General features: G+C 32.2%; 1 protein-coding gene across 1 annotated transcript in view; it reads left to right on the forward strand.

Annotated features, from left to right (window-relative positions):
* The first annotated feature begins 15,894 nt into the window (after positions 1-15,894).
* LOC126740214 (phosphoglycerate kinase) overlaps positions 15,895-19,402 on the forward strand; it is a 39,607-nt gene continuing 36,099 nt past the window's right edge. The window contains exons 1-3 of the mRNA XM_050446147.1: positions 15,895-16,080; positions 18,976-19,179; positions 19,232-19,347. Coding sequence (XP_050302104.1) covers positions 15,929-16,080; positions 18,976-19,179; positions 19,232-19,347 — 472 coding nt within the window. The 5' untranslated portion in view covers positions 15,895-15,928. The remainder of the gene's footprint in view (positions 16,081-18,975; positions 19,180-19,231; positions 19,348-19,402) is intronic.

Here is a 19,402-nt window from a genome sequence, read left to right on the forward strand (position 1 = left end):
CAGGGTAGATACAAATCCCCTCGTTACCTTTTAATGCTTCCCGTTTGTTTGCCACTTTAAGTATAGCAAACATCTCCGCTTAGAAAACTGTGGTGTGTTTCCCTAAATAAAAGGATTCCCCTGTGTTCATTTCCATCCTGTACACTTCGGCTCTGGCTGACTTGGTGCTTTTTATCCATGACCCATCTGTTTACTAGGCCTGAAAACTGTTTAACTCTTTGATTTGGTTCGTTGACCATTCTTCCCTTGTCGGTATTTCTACCTGAAAGTCTTGTCTTTTTTTAACAGTATAGTACAGCTAGATGTCATAATTGGTATGGGAACGTTTGCACCATTCTCCGCTATCCTTCATCCTCTTATGGACGCCGCGATGGCTTCAATCCAGCCTGGTGGTTCAGGAAGCCGAAGAAGAATGCTTTGAGGTTCCGCAAGTGTTATTCTCATGGTTCCAGTAATTCCCAAACAGACCAGTCTTTGCAGTCTAGCCAGTTTTTGGGCATTGGTGACCTTTAATGTCACTGGCCACCATACCACGGATCCGTATCATCCATATGAACCTCCTTCAGTCGTATGACTGCACTATACAGACGGGTGAACATGGGAACCGTAATTGCCATATTAGATTGCTTTATTTACGTACTGCTTTACGTGAGTTTTAAACGTGAGTTTGCTGTCTAAAGTTTTTGACCTCCTGCCCCAATGTTAGGCGAGTCTAATACATAGTGGGAGATTTAAAGCCTGGTAAATTCCGCCTCTCGCCGACTAGAGGTTGGCTAAGCTAGAAAAAAGCTGCCAATTTAAAACGTATTTAAAGTGTTTCAAAATCTCTATAGATTGTTGAATTAACATAGTGATTTGTTACAAACCTTAAAATTTATTTTAAAATCTACCTTAAAAAAGTTGTAATATTTTTTCTGCTCTACCTTATGACAGATTCAAATTTAATGTGATGTTATAAAAAAGAAATGTTTTGCGTAAACATAATTTTAATATTGCATTTTTATCGAAATAAAGAAATAAACTTTATATAGGTTGTATACAGGATCATTTAGCGTCCATTACTTAACCTAATATTATTATACGGGTATATATTAATATGTTATTAACATATTCTGGAAATGGTTAACTGTAACACTCAGGAGTTATTTATTTATACTTAAAATTATTTGCAAGTTAACAACATACCAGCAATAAACAAATAAAAATATTAGCTGTACTTTGGCTATACATTACTAGCTGGATAAACTTTCACAAACGTGCAGTATATCCTATAATCAATGGTTATTTTATTATTAACGAACTAAAATAAATCTGCCAATGGTTGTCCTATATTTTCTTGCTTTACAAAACACGTTTTAAATATAAACATTTTAGTTTTTCATTTGGATCGAGAAAAAATAAAGAAAAAAAGAGTTTATCTCAAGGGAGAAGTTTTCATATTTTTTTCTTTTTCTGTTTGGGAAGAGATCACCCTGTCTAGTTTAAACTAGCTCCAATATAGATTTTCATAGGTTGTTCGTTCAATGACCCGGCATCGTTTCCTGTTTTATTGTCCTTGCGCATATCTAAGGAAAATTCTCAGGATCTTCGCGAAGCTACTTAATAATTCTATTTGACACCCTATTTAAATGAATCATTATAAATGTCATATATACAGAGTGTGAGTGAAATATATTAAATGACTTTAAATATTTTTAAATGCATGATTAAAACCTCGTTTAAAAAACATTTTAAAAAACATAAAACTTGCTGTAGTATATCCCAAGTCAGCACGTGTAGTTTTTGCTGATAACTTTTTTGCATTCACTGCAATTGCACTCATGGTCTGCATGGTTGAGCTAACCGATTGTTGGCACCATGGAGCATGGAGCACAATGTGGTTATCAACATAATCATCAATATAAACTTTACCAGATTTAGGTAGAATTCGCTATTCTCAAACGAATATTAATGGCTGTCAATATATACAATATCCAAAACTATTTTTTCTTTCCGATTTTTATTTCGACAGGTGCCCTAAATGTGTTGCATATCTCAAGGGAAAAACTAACTTTTCTATCCTTGTTCTGTTTGAACCTTGAGAGATCACCCTGTCTAGTTTAATCTAGCTCTCTGCTTAATAAGTTCACCCCGGAAACACAATATAGATTTTCATAGGATATTCGTTCAATGAACCGGCATCGGCTGTTGTTTTTTTGACCTTGTGCATTTTTCAGAAACATTCTCAGGGTCTTCGCAATGATACTTAATAATACCATTTTACACCCTATTTAAAAGAGTCTTCTTAAATGTCATATATACAGAAGTAAGACAAATAAATAAAAAATTTAAAATGTATTTGAAATATATTTAAATTAAACACATCTGAATTCATTGTAGTATGCCGGGGGATTAATATGAATGACAATTTAAAGATGTAAAATATCGAAAATCAGAAATAAAAAAAATTTAAGAAAAGTTAATAGAAAATAAAGTCTGTATTAATAGAGTGATGTTCTTAATAAGAAGTCGACAACTGGGCTTATAGCTATTGCTCTTGCCTTGATTTAAAACATGTCTTTTCAACAGAGCCTAAGCCTGCTCGATAGGATTTAAGTCATGGGATTGCACGGGCCATAGTAATACCTGAATTCTGTGTGGCTAGCGGTTCATGCAATATTGGGAGTTTTATACTTACTCATTGTCGTGCATAAGTACAAAATTTTCAATGAACATGATGAACAATGGGTTCTACAATTTGATCTGGTTTTGACGAATTTGTTAATTATATTCTGGATAATAAACTACGATATTCTGGGGCTATCAGAAATATGGTTAACATCGAATGATGACGATAATTCTTTTAGAATACCAGGTTTGTCAGGCGAGATCGAATTGGAAGAGGGGGTGGTGCGGGAATCTATATAAAAAGTAAATTAAAATTTGAAACTATTGATTTTTAACATTGCGCCGAATGAATTTGAGTATGCTAGTATTAAATTTAACATGAACAAAAAGTCAATTTTGTTCATCACTATTTATCGTCCACCATCCTCTAATATTAATCATTTTATTGATTGAATGGAGCAAATATTTGGTTTAACTATTCTTTGCTCTGACCAGGTCATATGTGTAGAAAATTTCAATATTGATTTTTTAAGGCAAAATACAGGAAAAATCAAACTCCAACAGTTACTTCATATTTTTAATTTAAAGCAAGTCATTACTGAGTCTACACGACATAATTTTATAACACTTCAAGTCTTATTGATCTAATAGTAACTAATCAAACCTCCATAATAAAAAAATCGGGCTCTATAAATATATCAAAGAATATAACTGACCATAATATGGTATTTTCAGTCTTCGATTTTCCTATGAATAATAATAACATTAATCCAATTCAATATAAAAATTACAAAAATATAGATTTAAATCAGTTACATTTGGATGCAAGTCAATTAAATTGGCATCAAATTTATTACACTCCTGATATAGATAAGAAAATTGAAATTTTCAATAAAAATACAGTGCATTTAATAAACATGCAAGCATCTCTTTTAATTAGAAATATACGCGATAAACCATTTACGCCGTGGATTACCAATACTATCAAATTGCTCATGAAGGAAAGGAATAAAACCTACAGTAAATACTTAAAACAAAGAACTGACGCACGCTTGCAATATTACAGAAAAATAAGGAATTACGCAAAACATGCTATTGCTAGGAAAAAAATTACTTACTTTAATTTAATGTCTCAAAAACATGCACGACAAAGAATTCTGGAGGGACGCAAATAATTTAAATCTCGGCCGTAACAAGGATTCTGATCTTCCTGATACGATGTCTGATTCAACGGCTATTAATTACTATTTTACAAATTTGAGTAATATAGCTAATACAACATCTAATGAGAAAATACAATTTTATAAATCACATAAACATGATAAGATGAAATCTGAATTAAAATTTACTTTAATGTCAACTTTACTTAAAATTGTAAAAACCATTCTATTGTACATATACATTAGAGTGAACCATTTTACTTTAATGCAGTCTGATTGGTGAAGACGAGTTTTTTTAAAGATTTACATCTCTGTATGCCTTTTTGCTTAAAGCCATTACTTAATATTATGAACAGTTGCATTTTACAAAATTTTTATCCTACAATCTGGAAAAAGGCAATTATAAAACTCTTAGCAAAGATCAGTAATCCAATAGAATTCAAAGACCTCAGGCCTATAAGTATATTGCCGTTAGTATCCAAAATCTTGGAAAAAATTATTCACCCACAAATTTGGGCATATAATAAATCACATTCTTTAATTCCTCAATGCCAGGCAGGTTTTATAAAGAACTTTAGTACTTGTGCCAGTTTGGTTAATCTTCTTAATGATATCAGAAAAAATGAATTAACATTTGATAATTATGTTTGTAATGTTATTGTTTGATTGTTTATTGTTTTACTGTGAAAAACATTCAATAGGAAGCTCAAACCACCAAAGTTCCGCCTTGGTACATGTCAATTTTTTAAATCGTTTGCAAGTGAAAAGAGTTGCCAGGTGTTCGCCTTCTTGAATCAGAACTTCAACAAAACCCTGATTCATCCGTAAAAAGAATGCATCTCCATTCACACTCTTGCCAGTTCTAATGTTCTCTGGCCCATCCTTATCTACTTAATGTGGTTTTCATGGGATAGTACTGAAGCTGTAACATGAAGTCTGACGTAAAGAGTATTTCATGTAATCTAATGCATTGAGTAGTGACACTAACAGCATGAACATTTTAAAGATTACTTCTTAGTTGGTTGGTTGGCAGTAACATTGGGATTTCGTAATGCCTGTAGGCGAATAAACTTATCATATATAGGTTATGTTGCTTTTACCAGTATGCCTTTCTCTCACCTCACATCACCAGACTCTTCAAGTCTCTGGCACAACCTTCCCATAGTGCTTTAGGCAGAATTTACAGCTTCTGCGACGTCGCGGATGTTCATACCAACAGCGTGTTATCTTTGTATATAGACTATGTTGCATGCACAATTAAAACAAATTATCTTTGCACTGGCAGACTAATTGTACTGAATACATTTTTCAGTTTACCAAATAGGCCTTGAAGAGTTTAAACTATTTATTAAATATCATTAATAATAACTTAATGCAACAAGATTTGTTCAAAGGAATGCCCAACAAATAATGAACACAATTTAACCAAAAAACAAGTTTTTTCGTCTAAAAATATATCGACTTTCTTCTTTGTCCCGTAGACCATTTTAATGTGTTTATAACCAAACCCCGTTTGGTTATGAAAGAAAATATATTTTTATCAAAATTTATTTATGATTGAAGTTACTAAAATCTTTTAATAATTTAATATTGTAGTTTTGAGTTTAAATTTATTATAGAAAAATATATTTTTTTGCTAATACATTATCTGCTTAGCAGCGAAACAAAGATCTTTGTTACTTTCGTATTAATAGCGACGGTTGAATGAAAGAGCATTGCCTTAGTTTTGGCAAGAATACAAAATTATATTTATAAAAATACATTTATTGCACCTACTAAGTTCATCTTTTATTCCGAATATGCATTTTAAAGCGGAAAGCACTTAATTCAGTTTTGTTTAGGGAATGGATTTTCTATAAGTAACACCATGTTTTCGCATTACTTTTTGTCTTATTACTATTGTCTTTATACTTGTATATAATTAATTATATTATGAACAAAAATCGTTGGGAATTATTCATAAGGTTATGTAAGACGTTACCAGGCTCAGATTGTGGCTCCGACCACCAACTCTTTATGTGCACAGTTCAACAATCTTTTAAAAAATATCGGAAAACCACGCATAAAATACTACCCAAGGTATGCTGTATGCTGAAGGACAAAAAGATTTTCATCCAAGAAAAATATAAAGAAATACAATCTCATTTCAGCCTTAATACTACCACAAACTTGTTTTACAAGCAAATCAAGCTACTTACCCGAAAATTTAAAGCAAAAAATTATACAGTTAGAGAAGCTGCTGATCTGGATCAGGTGATTGTAGTCTAGCATCGGTATTGTATGGATCTTTATGCTGACAGTAACTATATTAAGAATCGTAAAAACAACATCACCCAGGTTGAACTGGATATTCTGTACTTAACACTATAAAAAGGTGACACCAATAACTGTGATAACTATAGATTACTTGCCAGTAGATTAATACCAGCAAAATTTTCCTGTATAATCGTCAATCTCGTTCGGAACACATATTCTATGACATATATCCCCTGATCAAACTGGATTCACAAGAAAAAGGGGCACTAGGGAGCAAATTCTAAATATTAGACAAATCATTAAAAACTCGAGAAAGTTCCATATTTCCACGTCTTTATGTTTTGTTAATTATAGTTAAACTTTTTATAACGTAAAATGGGAAAAGCGTAACGTAAGAGCTGTGTTCTCACGCCGCTTTTTACTTTTTTAATATCTATAGTAAATTTATTATGAGACAGGTTCTAGAGGACTGGCATGGTGGAGTAAATATTGGCGGCATAAAATTGTCTAACTTAAGATTTGCTGATGATACGACCTTGTTAGATGCATCCTAGAGAAAAATTTAGAAACATGTGTGCTCTCTTTTAGTCCTAAACATAAATAATAATAAAACCAAAATTATGATTAATAATAGAGAACAAAATATTAATCCTGAAACTCGGAATATTGGACATTGTGACGTTGTTAACAGTTTTGTCTATCTTGAAGCCCAAGTAGCAAAAACTGAGGGATATAATGGCAAAATAAGACGCCGTATTCAGCTTGCTAGTTCAGCAATGGTACAGTTAAATAAAATATGGAGGGATCGGAATATCTTATTACAGACCTTATAATATTTGACCGATATTGCTTGCACCAGCAAAAACAAAGTTGTCCGGGTCATCGCTTGCGTTATGAAGGCGCTCCTGCAAGTCCGCTTTATTTCTCGTCGTAGCGCAGTCCCTTTCCTCCAGCTCCCTTTTCAACTCAGCATCAACTTTTAACTCCACCAGTTTTGTCCGATTTACCACCAGTTGACTTGGGCATCAGTCAACAGTTCACAACCCCGCACCTGAGACCAATGTACAAGGTGGCTAAGAATGCGAGGTACTGTATCTCGGAACGTACTCCTGGAAATTTTTTTTTAAGTTTCTAAAATGACCGCTAAAGGGCGTAACTGCGATCTTAAATCTAAAAAAGTAAAGTTTTTGTGAATTTCGATATACAGGGTGTCTCACGACGAATAGACGCGATCGATATCTCGGAAACTAATTTTTCAAAAATTTTGAAAATTTGGCAACATGACACAGTCGAGGGGGGCTACACAACTAAAATATATTGACAGTTGTGACGTTTCCGGTTATACCGGAAGTAGGTGTCAACTTCGTTATTTTAAATGGAACACCCTGTATATTTTTACATTTTTGGCTTTTACGTCAAATTCTAAGTATATTTTGTGTATAATGTCCTATACCTAAGTGTAACCGTTTTTGACATATTTTTAATTTCATGTGAAAAACTATGTTTATAAGCCCTAACATAATTACCGATTACTCCCTTTTAGTAGCCTTTATTTATTGGTTAGTTTTGGTTTTATTTTAGAGGAAGGACCACTTTAAAAGACTATTTTAAAATTTGGCTAAAAAAAAGATACAGGGTGGTCAAAAACTAGCATTAAAAATTAAAATGAAAAAATCATTAAAAGTCAATTTTTTTAAATGGAAACCCCCTATTTTTATAATTTTTTCATAAAGATAATTAAAAATAAGGTTAACTTTGTATAAGGTTATCTAGTCTAAAAATTGATAGTTTCCGAAATATTGGCAGTTTAAATTTGGTCTAATATTAAAAGCCGTATAGTAACACGGCTCAAGGATTGTTGATTAGTTGGGCATGACGGTTGTCATAGTAACCGCTAGAAGCGGCAGTAAGATGATGGATTATAACAGAAATGTACACTTTTTAATTAAATTACACTTTTACGAAGAAAACTTAAATAGCAAGTAACTTATAAATTTAATGCATATAATCCATTGTCTTACTGCCGCTTCTAGCGGTTACTATGACAACCGTCATGCCCAACTAATCAACAATCCTTGAGCCGTGTTACTATACGGCTTTTAATATTAGACCAAATTTAAACTGCCAATATTTCGGAAACTATCAATTTTTAGACTAGATAACCTTATACAAAGTTAACCTTATTTTTAATTATCTTTATGAAAAAATTATAAAAATAGGGGGTTTCCATTTAAAAAAATTGACTTTTAATGATTTTTTCATTTTAATTTTTAATGCTAGTTTTTGACCACCCTGTATCTTTTTTTTAGCCAAATTTTAAAATAGTCTTTTAAAGTGGTCCTTCCTCTAAAATAAAACCAAAACTAACCAATAAATAAAGGTTACTAAAAGGGAGTAATCGGTAATTATGTTAGGGCTTATAAACATAGTTTTTCACATGAAATTAAAAATATGTCAAAAACGGTTACACTTAGGTATAGGACATTATACACAAAATATACTTAGAATTTGACGTAAAAGCCAAAAATGTAAAAATATACAGGGTGTTCCATTTAAAATAACGAAGTTGACACCTACTTCCGGTATAACCGGAAACGTCACAACTGTCAATATATTTTAGTTGTGTAGCCCCCATCGACTGTGTCATGTTGCCAAATTTTCAAAATTTTTGAAAAATTAGTTTCCGAGATATCGATCGCGTCTATTCGTCGTGAGACACCCTGTATTAGCCAACAAAGAAATACCTGACCTTTAAAGTTGAGGACAATCTGATATTTTAATTTTTACTAGTAATTTTAAAAGTTTAGAAAGAAGACTTTGATCGAAGGTTGGACTATTGTCATTGGATGTTGGGAATGATTCGGGAAAATAGAGAATTTTTATTGAAAATTCTTTGGACCGATGAAGTCACCTTTAATTTAAGCAATGGTAGAGTTAATATGCATTACTGGTCAGCAGATAATCCACATTGGTTGCGTGAAGTTCAGCACCAAGGTGGTTGGAGCTTAAATGTGTGGTGTGGTATACTAGGAGGTACAATTATTGGGTCATTCTTTATCGAACAATCCCTAAATGATAACCTCTGTCTTAACATTTTAACCAATCAATTGCCATTGTAGGTGAAAGATGTGGTTCATTCGAATTGCGGCAAAACATGTTTTTGCCGTGAGACAGCACATTAATGCAGTTTTTCAACAGAGGTGGATTGGAAGAGGTCTTTCTATGGCCTCCACGATCACCAGATTTAACTTGTGTTGATTTTTATTTATGGGGTCGAATAAAAGATATCGTGTTTCAGAGTCAACCTACGGCCAGAGAAGATATGAAAAACCGGATTCGCAATGCAATTAGGAATATTCTACTCCGAACTAGCTCTGTCTACCCATGAGAGGCTTCAGGAATATATAGAGCATAATTCTACATTTTGAACATCTACGGAAGGCATTAAAAACCACTTTCTTTTAAATCGGCCCTTTTCATGGCCACAAATCAATATATATTCTATCAAATCAATATTTTCCAAGTTTTTCTCTTGAAAAGAATCTCCTCGCATTCTTAGTTAGCATTCTTAGTTGGCCACCGTGTACTGTTTTTTATGTTCGTTAGATTTTAGAAACGAATTTATTTTACACGTACATAATTAACATGATAATTTACCCAGTCAAGATGTGGTAGTTCTTTGTCCTTTCCAATTCCTCGTATCCACGAACTTAATAAATGTACCTCGACTGAATCCACTGAAAAATAAATGACCACTGCCAGGTGGCCGCCATTTTGCGTGATTGTGTCCTTTCGATGTTGGTCACTCTGACAAATTTCATTGGTGCCAACTGTAGGGAAACAAAACAATTTAAGTTTTTGGTTATGTTTACAATAACCAAATAGAAAGTTACATTTAGTCAAGAATTTAAGATAGTTGCATTAGTTCTGATACATATTTTTTTCTACTTGTTTCAAAATCTCGTTAAAATGTACAAACTTTCAATTAACTTACAGGGTTAGATGCATGCACTTTAAATTATGGGTTTCATTAAAATTTTTGAAATTACAAAGAAAGGGTATTGAAACCCTATCATTTGATGTTGAACTTATTGATTGTCAGATTTTGGATTAAAAATAAAAAGTAGAAATAGATATAGCTTATTCTAAGCGCCAAAAATAACATCTTAGAAGCAAAAAAAATTATTAACATTCTTATTCCTAAAACCGCTTCTAAAAAATTTGAAATGGCAACACTGCAGGCAGATCAGCCTAAATCGCATATTTCCCATGGTGCGGCACAAACGGCACAAGTTTTTACTATCGTAACAGTTTACAAAAACACTGACATGACAACAACTTTTTTCCTTTTTAAACCAAAAACTAAAGAAAAAACACAGAACTTCACAAATCCTGAATGCAAACACAAAGCCGTTTGTCAAGATGACATTTCTCAAGATGACAGCTTCCAACTCAACTATCCTGCGGTGTTTCAAATTTTTTAGAAGTGGTTTTAGGAATAAGAAAGTTAATAATTTTTTTTTGCTTTGAAGATGTTATTTTTGTTCTTAGAATAACATATACATTATAATAACTATTTCTATTTTTAATCCAATAAGTTAAATTAACATTTTTATATGTGTTGATATATAAACTGAAAATTGCTTGACAACAGAGAATCGGTGAATATGTTTGTAAACAAAACATCCCTCTTGCTCCTGTGCACATGTTGAACTCAGACAAAGTTTTGTTTACTAATTCTAGGCTTTCAATTTTTTAAGATAATCTATTAATTATAAATATTTATCATGTAAATATTTTTTCACGAAGTCACTGGTAAAGATTACTTGTGTCGGTGGAACCAACAATGCGATCGAGCGGCGTTGCGATGTTGTTGCCTTTTTCTCTAATATACGTTATCTACATTCATTTAACTTTGAATGTTGACTTCTTTATAGAGTATTTTATGATAATTTATGAAAAAAAGTGGTTCATATTTTATTAAAGTGGAATAGTTTTGTTTTGCGCCTATCAAAATAAGTATAACGGTAAAATTTTAATGATATTATTAAGTGTGTTTTTTTGCCATTTCTACATAAACATTTGGCATCATTGCATCAGAGATGTTGTAAGCAAACAAACTGCCCATAGTTCCACGGCAATGCTAATTCCAGCCTTTTAATGTTTTAAGGAGCTAACCAATGCATATATAAAACAGGTTTTATTTTTTAAATAAAATTATAAAAAGAAAAATTGGTAACTTAAGAAAGAGAAGCTCTACAGTTAAAAGTTTTAAACAACTCAACTCGAACCGACAGAGAAGAGGTCTAGAAAGAAATGGTATACATGTTTTAAAATTTCTATTTACTGGCAACTAGTTCGCGACCTACTGCACTCTTTAAAGGAAAGCTTTCCAGAACATGGGCAATATCCCTCTACAAAGTAATATTTTAAGGACATAAATTTAAGACATTTTAAAATTAACTTCGTTAATTTGCAGCATTTGCTGTGGCCGGAAATTACAAACTCTTGATGAATGACCTCTACTGGTAAAACTTGCACGGCATAGATAATCATAGCAGCTACAAATTTGTTTTTATTTTGGCCCCCACATGTGTCGCTCAAAAGCCTTACATTTTGAATAGTTGCAGGAAGACTCTTGAGATGGTGAAATAAACATGATACTATTTCGCACGGGCGACGTGAACCTTCTACTTCAATTCAGATGTAGCATTTTCCAGTATTATCTCCACAGTTAAAAATAACTTGGTCTTCGAAAGCAGAATGGGGTTAATGGGATCTGTTGGCACATACAATACTTGCTGCAAATCAAAGTTAGCCGAATATACTTTTTCAGGATTTTCTTTAGCTGCATCCTTGCCCAACTTTTTTTCTTGTCCGACTCTCTCTTTACATTTGATGTGGTCTTCATATTTTTCTAGCATATTTGCTTTGGCTTCCGCGTTTGCAGGTTCATACGATATACATGTTGGACATTGATCCTTTCTGGGCTTATGGAATTCTTATTTGTACAATCTGTGCATCTGCTTTATGTTTAGTTTTGGATCTAAGTATATTTCTTTCGAATCTTTCCTACAGTAATGAGAAGAGACTGTAGTAAATTTTTAAATATGTTGTTTTAAGAAATTAAGTGCGTGTTCTTTTATTTTTGAGGTACGATAACCGCCTCTCTTATGATTTTGTGTTACTAGTAATTCAAAGTGTTACTATTTGAAACACGCTTTTTAATAGCAAAATTAAGAAATTCTTTTTTAACACTAAGGGTATTAAGTAGCATTGTTCTACATATACTTATTCTAGAGTCCTTAATGCATACAAAAATGTAATAGATTTGGATCTTCGTGAGTGTTTGTTAGTTCCAGTTGTCCTTCTTTTATAATCCATAACCTCTACTAGATTATTCAGAAAATCTCGTTGCCTGTCAACATTATAAAGATTCCAAAATTATGTAAATATATTTATTCTTTCTTCCTGGCTAATTCGTGTTCTACATTTAATCCAAAAATAGAAATAAAACATATTATGGTTTGGCATGAAATCCAATACTTTCTAAGGGTGTTTTTTTGGGCAGCATAGCTAATATCTTTTTGCCTCTGGAGCGCATTTTATAAGAAAAAAAATTGGATTTTCACTCTTTAATAACATAACTTCAGGAGTACCGCAAGGTTCTCATTTGGGACCGATTTTATTCTCAATATTTTTAAATGACATTGGTTAATGTTTCTCTATCTGTAAATATTTTGCATATGCAGCTGACCTAAAAATCTTTACAACAATTAAGAAGGTATCAGATTTTCGTGCCCTGCAATCTGATCTTGCAAATTTTGAAAGGTACTGTACCTGTGTCATTCTATACGTTTTAGCAGAAAACCATCTCAGACACAAAACAAATGTGATGTCTATCTCGGGGGCACTATCTTGAAGTATGTATAGTTTATTAAGGATTTAGGTGTGACGTTGGATTCCAGACTGCTCTTCGACGTTCAAATAGAAAACATTGTTCAGAAAGCTCTAAAAAATCTCGGTTTAATACCTCGAATTACAAAGGGTTTTAGTAATCAAACATCATTAATATTATTATATAATTCGTTAATTGCATTCGTTAAACCTACTAAAGAATATGCGACAGTGGCTTGGAATCCGATGTCTCACAAATATATTGACCAAATTGAAAGAGTACAACGCAACTTTGTAAATATAGTAAATTTCTGCTTTAATAGACAAATACCTTTTTTTACTTACTATGATGACTATGAACTATGACTACTTACTATGAACTTTAAGTTTTATGGTTTAAAGACCTTAGGCCCGGTTGTACAATGGGCGTTCAACAACAGTTCATGAAGATCTCCGGTTTAGCGGAATTAATCCGTTGTACAATGTTGGTTTAAACGATCACCGTTCGAGAAGCGTTCAAAGGGAGAAGCGTTCAAAGGGAGTTCAAGCAAATTTTTGAGATTAAATTAATATTTAGTTTATCATTTTGATATTTTTTATTTATGTAAATACAGCCGCCTTTCAATAATTATTCTGTTTGGTAAGGTGCTAATTTATTAGTTACTAGGTACCCTAGATTTAGTTTACAAACCATAAATATAAAAATGGATCCTATTTGGGAAGATATTACGGATGACGAAAATTTTCTGGAATTAGTAAATAAAATTGTACACCCTAGATCATCACAGGTGTACAGGGATAGACTGGATCATTTAAACATTTAGGATGATAAAAAATTTAAGGCTAGATTTAGGTTGGAAAAGCAAGCTGTAAGATTCATAGTAGATAGAATTTCTGAACAAATTTCATCGGTTACGGACAAGTATGATGATTTGTATTAGTTCAATTACACTATTTATCGACTTCAAAAATACTTTTAGACAGAATATCGTCAGCATTTTTGCTTTCAATCTGAATAACAATTGATTCTAAAAATTTTACAATATTTAAGATTTAAAATGATTTAAAACAAGTTAAAAAAACCTGCAGTAGCATCAATGTCATATTTTGATGTTAGTCCTGTAAGTTGGCTTCCTAATATTTCATGGATATCACTCTCGCTTGCAGTTATTGTTATAAATTTTTGAATGGCTCTTGTTTCATAGTCTCATGCTTATTTTTTAGAAATGTAACAGTTCTAAGGGGCTCTCCGAGAACACTGTTAAATTCCTGACAAATTTTCTCCAAGACTTCTGCTTAAATTTCATTATTGTTGTGATCCGTTTTCTTACATTCTATGCTTTCCTTGTATTTCTTTACCAAATTAATAAGAACATTTTCTTCTCTCACAGAGAAATTGCTTGTCCTAATTTTTTTTCCATGTCAGATAAGCAGACCCAAATGGTTTGGCAAGTGGCAAGGCGGCACAAAACACTTTTAAACAACCAACACCTCCGAATTTATGGTATTTTTTGTGTTCAAAAAATACTTATAATCGGCAATAGACAAAAAACAAAGTAAATAAATAAATAAAAAGTAAATTAATAAATTAATTTTAATGAATAGGTTAGGTTCTTCTTTTCTTTTTCTTCTTTTTTACGTGGCCATTGCATACTTTAAATAGAACCTAGTTTAACTAAACTTGTACTGGAACAACACACGAACCTCTGAACTACGTTCAACGAAGAACTGCAGTTTAGTAGAACTTAAATTAAACCACTGCTTGTACAACCGGGCCTTAGAGTGTCGTAGAAACAATTTTGATTTAATATTGATTTATAAAATTATTATTAATTTAATAGACTGCTCTTTCTGTCTGGAAAATTTACATATTAACGTTAATCCTTATATTTTGCGCAATAGATCGACCTTTAGCATCTCAAGATATTCTTCAAACTATTTGTCTAACTCTCCATTGTTCAGGTGCGCCCGTAGTTTTAATAATTTGAATAATGCTATATGTTTCTCCAGTATGGCTTCATTTAAGCGATACTTAAGAAATTCTACCTAATTTCGCAAAGAACGATAAATATTGTTTTTTTTTCTATTGTCATTATTCATATGTATATATGCTTCTTTATTGTTTATAAGAGATACTATTACATAAGTTAGTTAGGTTTATATTGCTTGGTATATTTGTAATGTTTGGCAAAGCGCTTACTTGTATTTAAATTCATAAGATACTTTGTGCTTTCCTGTTATTGGATTGCTTAGTCTATCTGTAGGAGAGCCTTGTAATTAAATAAATAAATAAATGACTAATGCACACACAATGCTTATCTAGCCACAACTCACTGCTTCTAAAAACAAACTAAACCACGTATTCTAAATCAACTGACTCGTCCAAACAAGTAGCGAACTGCAAAGCGCGCGAAAATTTCACTTAAATTAATTAATTCCAGTACAGGCTATGTGATGTTGGACAGATTTGGAATTACCAAAAATATATTTTTACGCTGCCAAAACTCACATAGCTATGATTTTGAACATATTTGGAACTAACACAAATATTTGAAAAGTAGATGGACACTTTGTGAAATGCAAATTTTGGCTCCAAATTCAAATACTTTGGAACTAACAGAAACCCTTAAATAGGAATAGCTTAAAAATTAAATTTTTTGTAAACAGCCATATTTGGAACCATCCCTTCGTATTGTGAAAATTATCGACTTATTCTTTCACTCAAAGAGTGTTCGGGATATAGTTGAGAGTCAGGCACAACCCGAGCACCACCTAATGAACTGGCAAAGTGCCCTTAAGGAGCAGAAGGCACGACAGAATGAACAGCTCCTATTGGTATAGTTGCCAATATTGTTACAATATTTTGAACATTTTTTTGCTCCAAGTTGCATGAACTAATCAAACAGAAATCAAATTATTGATCCCTGTCATTCTTGTCAATACTTGTCAGCTGACTCTGCGGAGTGCATAGAATAATATTGAGGGGGTATACGGAGTGCGACCTTCATATGACATTGGGGTTCTTTAATTTTGTTCTTGTAGGAAAATTTTGTGTTTCACCGGTCAAAAGTGCGAATATAGTAAAATATTTTACAAAAATGGCTTTGAATAAACTTGCAATTGACGCTTTGGACCTTAATGGCAAACGTGTGCTCATGAGGTAACTTAAAAATAGGTTATTTTTTTGTTATGACACCCAGACCTTTAATTAGACCCAGAAAACCTGTATCTAGTTTTTTTTACCCTATATTACACATTTTAATATTTTTAAAGTGTTCTAGTAATCACAAACCATAATGTCCAATGCTATATTGTCATCCCCACAGTTCAGAACAAAACAATTGCTAATAATTGCATAAGGCTTCCCGTGAGCAATAAGTACTAATATAGTAATAAATAATACTATAATAGTAATAAACACTTTTTTACACACAATTTGAAAACAAAACATTTTCAAGTGTTTAAATATCATAACTTCAGATATAGCAGAACTGACTTATCAGTTTTCAAGTGAACAAAACAAAACTGCATTAGTTAGTGACCTAAAAAATACCAATTATTAAAATCCACATCTAAGAATCATCAATAGTATTAATAATTATTCCTTCCTAAAGTTCATCCTGAATAATGTTGGCTAAATTGAAGCTGATGGACCAATTGGACCTCATTACACAATAAGGACCCAAGTGTATATTTCTTATACATTCAAAATAATTAAATAATCATTCTTTTTTTATTTATAATCATATAGATACTGTACCATTCACATACTTTATTGGTTTTTAATACACTGAATGTGGTGTTTACTTAAGTCAATGATTTTCCTTAAAATTTTACAACAAATATAAAATTACAGGATTAGTTAGAATCACATAAAATCATATATTTTCACAATGAATACTTTGAAACTCCTTATACAAAATCAGAATCACCTTTCTTAAAATTGTAATGAATATTTTTATTAAATTTGCTGCAATAATTTTTAGTTTTAAGTTTCGATTATCGGGGATAACAATCTTCAGTGAAATGAACTGAATATAATATTCTCTGTTTTTGATGTTCTTTTTCTAATTTGATTTTTTAATTGTTTCCAAAGATTCTCTATTGTTTCCAAGTCAGGAGATTAAAAAGAATTCTAAAACTTGAATCTTAAAGTGCCAATGACAGGAAAATCCATGATAGGCAGAATCTGAAGTAGGTGGTCTTGTTATGAAAACAAGTTTCATACTTTTTAATGTCTATATAGAATATAATTTAATAATATATATGAGGTTTTCTTGTGTCTGCAGTCAGAAATAATTTATTAAACCTAAACATTTTGTAAGATTTAATAACTTTCTAGTGGCAGTCTAATTTTGGTAGTTGTAATTTTTAAAAACTTATTGTTTAAGTAGGCGAAGCATTGGTTGTATCACACAGTACTTATGGTTTTTTGTATTTTATTATTAATTAAAAAGTTTGTTGTGAAGGCTATAGGCTATATAAAATGAGCAGTTGTTATACCTCTTTTTAAACAATTAAGGGATTGTGAAGATGTTTGTAATTATAGGCCAATTTTCTTACTACCAGTAATATCTAAAGTTATTGAGAAATCAATTCAATCAATCAATATTGAGGCTGGTGGAATCTTGATGAAGTGTGAATTTGGTTTCCGCAGGGCGAGTGGCACCATTCTGGGTATCTTAGATGTTGTATCAAAAATGTCAAAATCATTTGAGGATCTACAGTGCAATGTTGTCATGTTTTGGGTCCTGTCAAAGGCATTCAATTGTGTCAACTATCAAATCCTCCTTAAAAAGCTTGCATTTTATAAATTTACCAAGAAAAGCATAGCATTAATAGAGTTATATTTGTCAAACAGGTTGTGAGGGTTGAGAGACTGTCTTCTGCAGAAAGGGTTCTGGACATAGTGCCCCAGGGTTGATTTTGGAGGCAATCCTGTTCTTAATTTACATAAATGATTTATTTATTAACATCACTGGTGAGAGCTATACTTGTTTTGCAGATGACACTACAATATCTTCATCGGCCAGTTCACAGGAGGAGGCTATGAAGAGGTTGATGGTCATGCAGGAGAGTGCAAAAGCCTGGTTCAATGCAAACAGGTTGCTATTTTACAAAGACAAACAAGATGCTATTTGCTCTTAGAAGGAACAACAGGGTTTTTAATGGGGATCTTAACTGTATGAAATTCTTGGATGTATATAAGGCTACCCTTAAAATGGGATTGTCATACTCAAAAACTTGAAGGAGACTTAGTAGCTCTATGTTTGCTCTCCGCACTCTATCTGAATACATTTCCCCTGATGTTTTAAGAACTGCATAACATGCCCTATTTCACTTTGTTATGTCATATTCCATCTTGATCTGGGGTCATGCTACTCACTCTGGAAACATTTTTGGGCTGCAGAGGAGGTAGTACGGTTTCTGGCCAGGTTGGGGTTTAGGGATGACTGCAGACAAGCCTTTAGAAGTCTTAATATTTTGACATTTCCATCCCAATACATACTTAACAATCTTTTATACATTAAGCCCAATGTGAGTTCATACATACAGGGTGCATAGGGAAATCCATCGATATGATACTGGACACAGAAATATGCTAGTGCCAGCATACCAATTGCTGGGGAGGTGTTAGAATGGTCCCAATTTCTTTGCAATAAATTTTTTTAATGTTCTTCCTCACTCCCTAAGTCACTTAAGTCATTACCCTTGAAAAATTTCAAAATTGAAGTGAAAACAATCTTGCTCGAAAAAATAATTCACGAGACACCACAGAATGCCTCAATGCATTTGGTTAGTTAAGATTGTGATTGTGTTCTCAATGGATTGTTCTGTATTTTTTTTTTAAATATCGTTATTGTCCTTAGGGTAATCATATGCAATACATTGCCTTTTTTATTATTTTTTATATTGCAATTTTAATTTCAAACTTGCTTCTTTTTGTTTAAATTATTCTTGCAGAATTATCACACAATTTCCAACTTGGAATCTTCATTTTTCTTATTTTTATTTTTACTGGCCCATTATTTATTTAATATTTTTCATATTTCAGGGTAGACTTCAATGTTCCATTAAAGGATGGGAAAATAAGTAACAATCAGCGTATCGTAGCAGCCCTTGACTCTATTAAATATGCCTTGGAAAAAAATGCTAAAAGTGTTGTTTTATGTTCACATTTGGGACGTCCAGATGGCTCTCCAAATCCCAAATATTCTCTTGCACCGGTAGCTGCTGAGCTGGAGAAACTATTAAATAAGTAAATAACTGAAAACAATGAAAAATAATAATTGACCATGATTTTTTTGTAGAAAAATACAATTTTTGCCTGATTGTGTTGGACCTGAGGTGGAACAAGCTTGTGCAAACCCTGCTCCAGGATCAGTAATTTTGTTGGAAAATCTGAGATTCCATATTGAGGAAGAAGGTAATTTTTAATCATGTATTTTATTTAATTTTCAACTGCTGTATTTTTTTTATAC

This window comes from Anthonomus grandis, chromosome 9 (assembly GCF_022605725.1).
Source record: "Anthonomus grandis grandis chromosome 9, icAntGran1.3, whole genome shotgun sequence".
Lineage (NCBI taxonomy): Eukaryota > Metazoa > Arthropoda > Insecta > Coleoptera > Curculionidae > Anthonomus > Anthonomus grandis.